Below are 11,396 nucleotides of genomic sequence, written 5' to 3' on the forward strand. Positions count from 1 at the left end.
TAGGACCATACTGTGGATATCCTTATGTAACATCCCATTAGGACCACACTGTGGATATCCTTATGTAACATCCCATTAGGACCATACTGTGGACATCCTTATATAACATCCCATTAGGACCATACTGTGGACATCCTTATATAACATCCCATTAGGACCACACTGTGGATATCCTTATGTAACATCCCATTAGGACCACACTGTGGATATCCTTATATAACATCCCATTAGGACCACACTGTGGACAACTTCTAATTCTTATTTACAATGACGGCCTACCCCGGACGACGCTGAGCCAATTGTGCGCCACCCTATGTGACTCCCAATCACGGCCGGATGTGATACAGCCTGGATTCGATCCAGGGACTGTAGTGATGCCTCTTGCACCGAGACGCAGTGCCTTAGACCACTGCGCCACTCGGGATATATGTCATGCAAGAACAGGCATATGAATGTAAGAAAACAAGTGTGTGTGTGCACCTCAGAGGTGTTGAGAACCAAGGTGTCCTCCAGCAGTGTGTGGTGTGTGTGTACACCTCAGAGGTGTTGAGAACCAAGGTGTCCTCCAGCAGTGTGTGTGTGTGTGTCACCTCAGAGGTGTTGAGAACCAAGGTGTCCTCCAGCAGTGTGTGTGTGTGTGTGTCACCTCAGAGGTGTTGAGAACCAAGGTGTCCTCCAGCAGTGTGTGTGTGTGTGTGTACACCTCAGAGGTGTTGAGAACCAAGGTGTCCTCCAGCAGTGTGTGTGTGTGTACACCTCAGAGGTGTTGAGAACCAACGTGTCCTCCAGCAGTGTGTGTGTGTGTTACACCTCAGAGGTGTTGAGAACCAAGGTGTCCTCCAGCAGTGTGTGTGTGTGTGTACACCTCAGAGGTGTTGAGAACCAAGGTGTCCTCCAGCAGTGTGTGTGTGTGTGTACACCTCAGAGGTGTTGAGAACCAAGGTGTCCTCCAGCAGTGTGTGTGTGTGTGTACACCTCAGAGGTGTTGAGAACCAAGGTGTCCTCCAGCAGTGTGTGTGTGTGTGTACACCTCAGAGGTGTTGAGAACCAAGGTGTCCTCCAGCAGTGTGTGTGTGTGTGTGTACACCTCAGAGGTGTTGAGAACCAACGTGTCCTCCAGCAGTGTGTGTGTGTGTGTGTACACCTCAGAGGTGTTGAGAACCAACGTGTCCTCCAGCAGTGTGTGTGTGTGTACTCCTCAGAGGTGTTGAGAACCAAGGTGTCCTCCAGCAGTGTGTGTGTGTGTGTGCACCTCAGAGGTGTTGAGAACCAAGGTGTCCTCCAGCAGTGTGTGTGTGTGTGTACACCTCAGAGGTGTTGAGAACCAAGGTGTCCTCCAGCAGTGTGTGTGTGTGTGTGTACACCTCAGAGGTGTTGAGAACCAAGGTGTCCTCCAGCAGTGTGTGTGTGTGTGTGTACACCTCAGAGGTGTTGAGAACCAAGGTGTCCTCCAGCAGTGTGTGTCATTTGATTGTTACGTGGAGCAGACCACTGCTGAAATACCAGTCCATCGTATCCTGTTCGAACAGCCTCAGATACAGCTGCAAGCTGTTAGTAGCCCTGATATTTGGCAGTCTCAGCCAGGTACATCATTTTACAGTGTGTGGTCTGCAGGCCTGCCTAAGACTAGAGCAAAGCAGAGGGCTAGGAACCGCTCTGTCAGCCAGTCGCCTGGCTGTTTGGAGAACAAGGTGCTTTCTGTATCCTTAAGTGTCCATGCATACAAAGACCTTTGAAATGTTTCAATACTTCTTGAATGTAATGTGATTTGTGGATTCAAATAAAGTAGTTAAAATGTGTGTACCTCAGAGGCGTTGAGTGCCAGGGCGTCCTCCAGCAGGGTGTGTGCGTGGACGCTGAGGCCGTGGCGCAGAAGCAGATTGGCAGCGTTGACGAGGGGCAGGTGGCGCTGGGTGGGCGGAGCCGAGGCCAGGGAGTGGCGCAGACACTGCAGCGAGCTGGTACCGTTACCCTTCGCCCGCCAGAACAAAGCCGCCTCGTTCTGGAGCAACCAGCCAGGGGCGCTAGCCTGGAGGAGAGGAGGATGTACACTGTCTGTAGACAAATCCTTTTCTATTACAACTGTGGATGGCTGATTATTTTGACAGAACAGTCCAAAGCCATCGCATTTCTCAGGACAGTAGTGGAGTATATTTCTGATATGAAAGGATGTTTCTCTGTTCTACGGCGCTCACCTTCTTCATGGCTTGGGCTATGCTGGCACCAGCCTGCTCCAAACTCCAGCCTCTGCTGCGAGACAGCAGTACCTGCACCCCCCCACACACACACACGATCAGCACAGTGACACACTTCAACCCTGCTCCAGTGGGGCTGCTCTGTGGCTGACTCAGTGGTGCTCCCAGTGGTGAAGATGGGTACTGTGACAGAAAACACATTTCTGTTGTCTCTGTATAATCGATTAGTAAAGATGGTTTTGTATTGAATCCAAAGCCCAGTCTCAAAAATATGTTGATGTTACAGACCACCTATCCAATACACACACTAACCTGGGTGGCGTGGGGGTCTGGCAGCTCCTTGTCCTCCAAGGGCCAGCCCACAGAGGCAGGCAGGTCAGCTGGAGGGGGCTGGAGCACAGGGCCACAGTCTGGGGAAGCCAGGGAGGAGGGAGGGGGTCCGGTACCGTACAGCACAGTCTGGAGGCTGAACACACATCAATGAGGTCAGCAAATACATGAATGTCATATCATACATCACATGTTATACAAACCATGCTGAGGAAGAGGCTCTACGAGTCAACACAATCCACCAGCACACACACGGCTTCAAGATACACACACACCATGTTAGAGACAGGTACAAAAAAGTAGCATACACAAACAACCTGGCACACACACAAACACTAACCCGGGGCCCGGTGCCTAACGCGCTAACCCGGGGCCCGGTGCTTAACGCGCTAACCCGGGGCCCGGTGCCTAACGCGCTAACCCGGGGCCCGGTGCCTAACGCGCTAACCCGGGGCCCGGTGCCTAACGCGCTAACCCGGGGCCCGGTGCCTAACGCGCTAACCCGGGGCCCGGTGCCTAACGCGCTAACCCGAGGCCAGGTGCCTAACGCGCTAACCCGGGGCCCGGTGCCTAACGCGCTAACCCGGGGCCCTGTGTCTAACGCGCTAACCCGGGGCCCTGTGTCTAACGCGCTAACCCGGGGCCCTGTGTCTAACGCGCTAACCCGGGGCCCTGTGTCTAACGCGCTAACCCGGGGCCCTGTGTCTAACGCGCTAACCCGGGGCCCTGTGTCTAACGCGCTAACCCGGGGCCCTGTGTCTAACGCGCTAACCCGGGGCCCTGTGTCTAACGCGCTAACCCGGGGCCCTGTGTCTAACGCGCTAACCCGGGGCCCTGTGTCTAACGCGCTAACCCGGGGCCCTGTGTCTAACGCGCTAACCCGGGGCCCTGTGTCTAACGCGCTAACCCGGGGCCCTGTGTCTAACGCGCTAACCCGGGGCCCTGTGTCTAACGCGCTAACCCGGGGCCCTGTGTCTAACACGCTAACCCGGGGCCCTGTGTCTAACACACTAACCCGGGGCCCTGTGTCTAACACACTAACCCGGGGCCCTGTGTCTAACACACTAACCCGGGGCCCTGTGTCTAACACACTAACCCGGGGCCCTGTGTCTAACACACTAACCTGGGGCCCTGTGTCTCAGGTGGGAGGTAGAAGGTGGGTAGTAGGTGGGCGGGGGGGATGACAGGAAACTCATCAGCACAGTCTGCCCTCCGAGGCCACAGCAGCCTCTGAATGTCCTACAGACAAAACACACGCAGTCAGCTCCACAGAACCTTTAGATTGTCCTGCCAACACAGCACAAAGCCCACTATCCACACACACTGATAAATCCTGCCAAACACACACAGTCTGAACTCACTTCGGTGGGGGAGGCCTGGTGGCCCCAGAGGGCTGCAGGCTCAGGGTCTCCGGACACAGAGGGGTGGAGGTGTGGGCTGGTGGTCTGGTTGGTGCTAGGCTCCGACACCAGAGCAACGCTGCCCGCCACAGAGACCTCCTCTCCAAACTGGATGTAGTGAACGTGCTCAAACAGGTCGCCACGGTGATAACGCACCGGCAGGTCCAAGGGGCAGAAGAGGCTGCTCTGTTGCTGGCCTAGACGACACATCTGGTGGTTGCCTGAACAAAACACCTAATTATTGATGTACTATTTTCTGTTTACCAAGGTGAATGGACAGAATTAACTGACCATCTCTAAATGGACATATTCATTTATATAAAACTCAAATCAAATCGTATTGTCACATACACATGGTTAACAGATGTTATTGCGAGTGTAGTGAAATGCTTGTGCTTCTAGTTCTGACAGTGCAGTAATATCTAACAAGTAATCTAACAATTCCCCAACTACTACCTAATACACACAATCTAAAGGGGTGAATGAGAATATGTACATATAAGGATGGATGACCGCTCATCCATATACACTGTGTGTATGTGTGTGTGTATCTGTGAGTGTGTATTACATGTCTGTGTGTGTGTATTGCATGCAAGTGTGTAATGCGTGTGAGTATTGCGTGCGAGTGTGTGTGTGTATTGCGTGCGAGTGTGTGTGTATTGCGTGCGAGTGAGTGTGTATTGCGTGCGAGTGAGTATTGCGTGCGAGTGTGTGTGTGTGTATTGCATGCGAGTGTGTGTGTGTGTATTGCATGCGAGTGTGTGTATTGCATGCGAGTGTGTGTATTGCATGCGAGTGTGTGTGTGTGTATTGCATGCGAGTGTGTGTGTGTGTATTGCATGCGAGTGTGTGTGTGTATTGCATGCGAGTGTGTGTATTGCATGTGAGTGTGTATTGCATGTGAGTGTGTATTGCATGTGAGTGTGTATTGCATGTGAGTGTGTATTGCATGTGAGTGTGTATTGCATGTGAGTGTGTGTGCGTGTGCGTGTGTGTTGCATGCAAGTGTGTATTGCGTGCGAGTGTGTATTGCATGTGTGTGTATTGCGTACGAGTGTGTATTGCATGTGTGTGTATTGCGTACGAGTGTGTATTGCATGTGTGTGTATTGCGTACGAGTGTGTATTGCATGTGTGTGTATTGCATGTGTGTGTATTGCGTACGAGTGTGTGTATAGCATCTCACCCAGCTGTGCCTCCTTGGCCATCTGGGTCTCGTGGATGATGTTGCGGAGGATCTGCTCTTCCTGCAGCAGCTTGTATTTGTCCAGGGCCTCCTGCTGACGCAGGTAGTGGTCATGCTGTTTCTGGTATTCCTTCAGCTCGTTCAGCGTGCGCTGCAGAGACCTGGGGGTGTGGCAGATCACATATAGCTAGCCCTAGGCCTACTGACAGGTCACGTGCTGTTATACACCGAGTGTACAAAACATTAACAACACCTTCCTAATATTGAGTGGACCCTGTTGCCCTCAGAACAGCCTCAATTCGTCGGGGCACGGACTCTACAAGGTGTCAAACGTTCCACAGGGATGCTGGCCCATGTGGAATCCAATGCTTCCCACAGTTGTGTCAAGTTGGCTGGATGTCCTTTGTGTGGTGGACCATTCTGTATACACACAGGAAACTGTTGGGCGTGAAAAACCCAGCAGCATTGCAGTTCTTAACACAAAGGCACTTCAATCTTTTGTCTTTACCCTCAATGGCACACATACACAATCCATGTCTGAATTGTCACAAGGCTTAAAAATCCTTCTTTAACCTGTCTCCTCTCCTTCATCTGCACTGATTGAAACGGATTTAACAAGTGACATCAATAAGGGATCATAGCTTTCTCCTGGATTCCCCTGGTCGGTCTGTCATGGAAAGAGCAGGTCTTGATAATGTTTTGTCAACTCAGCATTGTAACCTGTGCCATATAAAGAGGAAGTCTGTGTCCACAACAATACTTCCCTTCCCATTAAATCCCCTTCAAAATGGTCGCTCATTCTCTATTTACCTAACTATGCCCTGAGCAGTGAGGCGCTGTGCCTTTACCTGTGTTGGGCCTCCAGGCGCTGCTCCAGTTTCTGCTGACAGAGGACGGCGTGCTTCCTCCTCAGGGCCTGCTCAAAGCCCGGCTGGGCCTGGAGAGCCTGCTCATAGCACAGCACTGAGTGGTTATACTCCCCCAGCATCTACACACAAAGACAAAGAGGATAGAGGACAGGAGGAAGAGGGAGAGAGAGGTAGAGAAATAGAGGTAAAGGTAGAGAGAGAGAGACAGACAGAGATAAATAATATATTAGAGATGATTCACTCGTCTAGTATAAACGGAGAGAGAACTGAAGATCAGGGCTGGTAACATTGACAATAAATCAGCAGGAATACACTTCCTGAGCACCTGGAGAAAGCCATGCCAACAAGCATTGCAGTAACATCCTACATCCATATCCACTGCATAACTGTTGGATAAATTATTGCTATACTCCAATTTTGTAAAAAGTCCTAGCGTCAGTGTATCATCCCAGTGTATCATCCTACTGTCAGTGTATCATCCTACTGTCAGTGTACCATCCTACTGTCAGAGTATCATCCTACTGTCAGAGTATCATCCTACTGTCAGAGTATCATCCCAGTGTATAATCCTACTGTCAGTGTATCATCCTAGTGTATCATCCTACTGTCAGAGTATCATCCCAGTGTATAATCCTACTGTCAGTGTATGATCCTAGTTTCAGAGTATCATCCTAGTGTATCAGCCTCCTGTCAGAGTATCATCCTAGTGTATCAGCCTCCTATCAGAGTATCATCCTAGTGTATCATCCTACTGTCAGTGTATCATCCTAGTGTATCATCCTACTGTCAGAGTATCATCCTAGTGTATCATCCTAGTGTATCATCCTACTGTCAGATTATCATCCTAGTGTATCATCCTACTGTCAGATTATCATCCTAGTGTATCATCCTACTGTCAGAGTATCATCCTAGTGTATCATCCTACTGTCAGAGTATCATCCTAGTGTATCATCCTACTGTCAGTGTATCATCCTAGTGTATCATCCTAGTGTCAGTATCATCCTAGTGTATCATCCTACTGTCAGTGTATCATCCGAGTGCATCATCCTAGTGTATCATCCTACTGTCAGTGTATCATCCTAGTGTATCATCCGAGTGCATCATCCTACTGTCAGTGTATCATCCTAGTGTATCATCCTACTGTCAGTGTATCATCCTAGTGCATCATCCTACTGTCAGTGTATCATCCTACTGTCAGTGTCGATGTAGTGAAAACATTAAAAGCAGACAGTATGTGAACATAAACCAACACAACTCTACGTCAAAGTCCCTCCAGAAATGTTAAAACGTAGTGGAAACAAATGTTGCAGAACCACGTGTTCTATTTAACGGCTCCATTTGGTTTAAATCACCTAATGCCTGCTTTCTTTGTCGTCATTAGACATCCCTAAAAACTGACTTCGGTGTTCCTCAAGGGTCAGTGCTTGGACCCCTGCTGTTCTCTTGATAGATGCTAGTACCGTTTCACTTCACATGATGTAGAATGGTGCCTCAATGGGAATGATAGAGCTGCAATTGTTGATGAAACCAGATGATGATGTCGTACAGCTAGCTTTCTGTTGTTGTCTGTCTTGTGTGTATTCCATCAGGAACCAACTTGGAAACAAGTGGAATCTCTTTAACGTGTTATCTCCTGGGTTGTATTCAGTGCATCTACTAATGGTGCTGTAACTCACTGCGTAGATGTTGCCCAGGGTGTAGTGGCTGGTGAGAAGGTCAGAGGTCAAATCCAGGGCAGCGTGAGCCACGATGGCAGCGTCAGCAGAGAAGTGGGCCCGGTGCAGGATGTTGGCCATGTTCACCAGGGCCAGGTCCTTGTGCTGCCTGGATATACAACAGACAAGGAGAATGGGACTTAAAACTCTTACATGATCCACTGTTTGAATGTTGAATAACCATAGCTGGGATGTGTTCATTGGGCACCAAAGGGCAGACAACATACTGAAACATTATGGAATACTAGGACTTGTCCAATAAGAAAGGCTCATTTAGTTTTCTATTGCAAAGTGCTTTACATCATGTGTCCTAATGAACATGACCCTGATGCCTGACAAACTGAAGACAGGGGCTGAATTTTCCTTTGTTTGTACCTGGGTGAGAAGTGCAGGGCCCGGACCACACAGTCCACCGCCCGCCTGGGCTCATTCTTTATCCTCCAGTAGAACGACGCCAGGTTATACAGCACCCAGGATGAGGAGTTCTGGACAACACAACAAACAGGTCATCAGAAGGGAACTATATGAAAGTCAAACCAGAACACTATTAAAACAGTGACAGTCCATTTATAAAAATGAACAAATCAGTGCATCAAAGTTAAAAGTAATCCCATGCGGCTATATGTAAACCAATAGAAACAGACCAGACAGTGTTGGTGAGGGTGAAGAGTGGCGATAGAGTGCAACGTACCCTCAGCAGGCCCTGCTGGATGCCATGGCCCACCTCGTCCATGCTGCGGCCCAGTTTGTGGGACAGGGAGCCAAAAATGGGGTCCTCTTTAGAGAGCAGAGGAGATGTGAGGTTCACCTGTTCCTGCACACCCTGGAAAACATAGACATATATGGCACAGATCCAGACATGTATGTGCATCGCATTAACAAGCAGGTTTGCTTTCCCCTTCAACTCACCCGGAGATGCTGGAAACTGTGGATACTATATGGGAGCTCAAATACTCTGGCACAGTCAGGCTTCTCCAGATCCGGGGGTAGAGGGGACCTAAAATCTACGTAATCCTCAGGGCTGAAAGAAACATCCATAGTCAAGGTCCAGGGAGCATTAGTGTAGTGTCCAGCAGAAGAGAGGGAACAAGAGGAGAAAAAGTAACCAGTTGTTGACTTGTATCATGTGGCTGTTTAAAATGCCTGGTGATGTAGGACATGCTGATCTAAATTTGAAAGACAAGCCATCATGGTTTATTCTATCAGAAATGTTTGTTGATTTCTCGACACCAGGATGTCATCAAGAATACTTGTCCTCTTGTAAACTCCCTACGTTTTCCCTGTTCGAATATCACTTTGTGTGTTCGAATAATGATGACTTCTGACAGTATGTAAATCATTTGATTGTTTATTTATGGGCGGCAGATAGCCTAGTGGTTAGAGCGTTGGGCCAGTAACCAGCAGGTAGCCTAGTGGTTAGAGCGTTGGGCCAGTAACCAGCAGGTAGCCTAGTGGTTAGAGCGTTGGGCCAGTAACCAGCAGGTAGCCTAGTGGTTAGAGCGTTGGGCCAGTAACCAGCAGGTAGCCTAGTGGTTAGAGTGTTGGGCCAGTAACCGTAAAGGTTGCTAGATTGAATCCCCGAGCTGACAAGGTAAAAATATGTCGTTCTGCCCCTGAACAAGGCAGTAAACCCACTGTTCCTAGGCCGTCATTGTAAATAAGAATTTGTTCTGAACTGACTTGCCTAGTTAAATAAATGTTAAATCAAAACAAATATATATTTGTTTGTATAAAAGTTGATCTTGGTTTGTGCTGTAGTGTCATGACCTCTAACATATGTGACGTGATCATCCAATGCGTGTATATTGTATGTTGTTGAAAATCACCCCAAAAAATGACTCATGTCATCGGTCAATGTCAATGATAAGATGAAGCCGTTTTGGAGCGCGACCAATGGATTGGTTACACGGCCCGGATGACATTTGTCAACATCCCTTATCACTGCTTCCCCTTGATAATGAGTTATGTGAGGGCACATTAGTAACAACCAAATGATTGGTCAAGAATGCACAGCCTGGGCTTACCTGATGTCTTTACTCTGCAGGGAAATGTAGGTACCATCGTAGAGATCCAAGTCTCCCAGGGGTACTTTAGCCGTGACACAGTCGGCATCCTCTTTATAGTGCCTCTGCTCCAAGCCAGTGTCCCTGTCCTCATTCTCCTCAATGTGAATCTTCTGAGCGACAAGCTGCTTCTGCACGAAGCAGGGGTCAGAGACATGAGATTCAGACCTTTCAGTGTGGCTTGATTTGGAAGCAATGCTATATCTCACTGGGAAATAAAGAAAGGAAGACAGGTTTCCCCATCTGATGTGGTCCAATATATTCTTCAATAATCAATGAGTATTAAATGACTATTGAACAGCTGTGAATATTGGAGATAGCACAGCAGTATAGATGTTTAACACTGTGGGCCTTGGACTAACATTCTAAAACCAGGAAGTAGAGCAATAGGCTATGAGCACAGTGAGGTAGTCATTAAAATATCATCACCTCTAACTTCTTCAGGTAGTTGACACGGGTCTCCTGTCGCATGAAGATGACAAGGTCATGTGGATGTTTAAGATTCAAAGGAGAGTCAACCTGCAAAAAAACAGAAAATGTTAGTCTTAAAATAAACAGTGACAGTACTTGTTTTCACTCTGACCCCAAAGACTAAAGACATCTTTGAGTCCGCTGACCACAGTACACGTGAAGTGAGACAACACCAAAACAGAATTGTGGCAGAGGAACCTGGCTGATTTGACACCTTAACACCGTAATTACTAGTAGTAGCAGCTAGGTAATCTTTCCATCCGTTTTAGATAGTTTGGCCACAGCTAAACAGAATGTCAATGGCTAAATAGTCAGAACATTTAATGCCCTTCTAAACGTCACTTGTAAGTGGATACTTTAGTTGTGTATAGCTACAAAGGTTACATCAAATATTATTTTATCTAAACCCCTTTTATTTATGGGCTTACATCAAGCCCGAAGCACAATTTTACATTCAATTCACCTAGCTTCGATGCGACCAAGAGAGTTTTGACATTGTGCCGGTTGTCAAAACTCTTGGTTGCATCGGAACTACTATTTAGCTGGATGTGCCGACTGAGTCTGTCAGCTCTGTTGAGCCCATTATCTTTGAGCCCAGTAGTTAATTAGCTAGCTTGCCAACCTACTACCTACCAATCACCTATCACTAGTTTGCTTCATTTCAGTTTTTCTAGGATGATTGGATGCCTTAATTAATTAATTAACTGGCTTACCCAGATACCCCGTTCTCTAACTAGCTAAAGTTATCTATCTAGGGGGTCAGCATTACTACATTACTGTGCTAGCAAAAGTCCCAGAGAGGAACTTAAGTAGTTTTAATTGGCAATCGATGGTTGACAAGCTAGTATGATCCTGCAGCCGTGTTAGCAAATGTTAGCAACAGTAAAGTCAAGATACTTGTTCTACCTATATGTGATAAAATCGTTAGCTAGCTAGCAACATACGGTTATAAACACGGGCCGTTAACGTACTTGCTGTTGAATTTTTCCATCTTCAGTGACGACCCAGTGGGTGGTAGCTCCTCCAGGTTCGGCCAATATTATACATAGTAGGATAAAAACCTTCCCTTGAAAAGACACTTTTCGCGAAACGTTTACATAGGGCAGAGACCCAGAACTGATTTTCCTGAGGTCCGCCATTTTTCTGTCTTCTTTACAGATGTGTTGTG

General features: G+C 48.0%; 1 protein-coding gene across 3 annotated transcripts in view; it reads right to left on the minus strand.

Moving 5' to 3' along the window:
* Positions 1-11,391, minus strand: part of ttc17 (tetratricopeptide repeat domain 17) — a 23,737-nt gene extending 12,346 nt beyond the window's left edge. The window contains exons 1-14 of one of the 3 annotated variants that reach the window (XM_045708170.1): positions 11,200-11,391; positions 10,187-10,276; positions 9,719-9,882; positions 8,604-8,715; positions 8,386-8,517; positions 8,070-8,179; positions 7,656-7,803; positions 5,959-6,098; positions 5,111-5,271; positions 3,887-4,146; positions 3,649-3,764; positions 2,508-2,661; positions 2,196-2,267; positions 1,805-2,029 (exon numbers count right to left, since the gene is read on the minus strand). In XM_045708170.1, coding sequence (XP_045564126.1) covers positions 1,805-2,029; positions 2,196-2,267; positions 2,508-2,661; positions 3,649-3,764; positions 3,887-4,146; positions 5,111-5,271; positions 5,959-6,098; positions 7,656-7,803; positions 8,070-8,179; positions 8,386-8,517; positions 8,604-8,715; positions 9,719-9,882; positions 10,187-10,276; positions 11,200-11,367 — 2,052 coding nt within the window. In that variant the 5' untranslated portion in view covers positions 11,368-11,391. Of the gene's footprint in view, positions 1-1,804; positions 2,030-2,195; positions 2,268-2,507; positions 2,662-3,648; positions 3,765-3,886; positions 4,147-5,110; positions 5,272-5,958; positions 6,099-7,655; positions 7,804-8,069; positions 8,180-8,385; positions 8,518-8,603; positions 8,716-9,718; positions 9,966-10,186; positions 10,277-11,199 lie in introns of those variants that run through there. The other 2 variants (XM_045708169.1, XM_045708171.1) reach the window with 2 other exon arrangements.
* Between the last annotated feature and the right edge of the window lie 5 nt (positions 11,392-11,396).

This window comes from Salmo salar, chromosome ssa26 (assembly GCF_905237065.1).
Source record: "Salmo salar chromosome ssa26, Ssal_v3.1, whole genome shotgun sequence".
Lineage (NCBI taxonomy): Eukaryota > Metazoa > Chordata > Actinopteri > Salmoniformes > Salmonidae > Salmo > Salmo salar.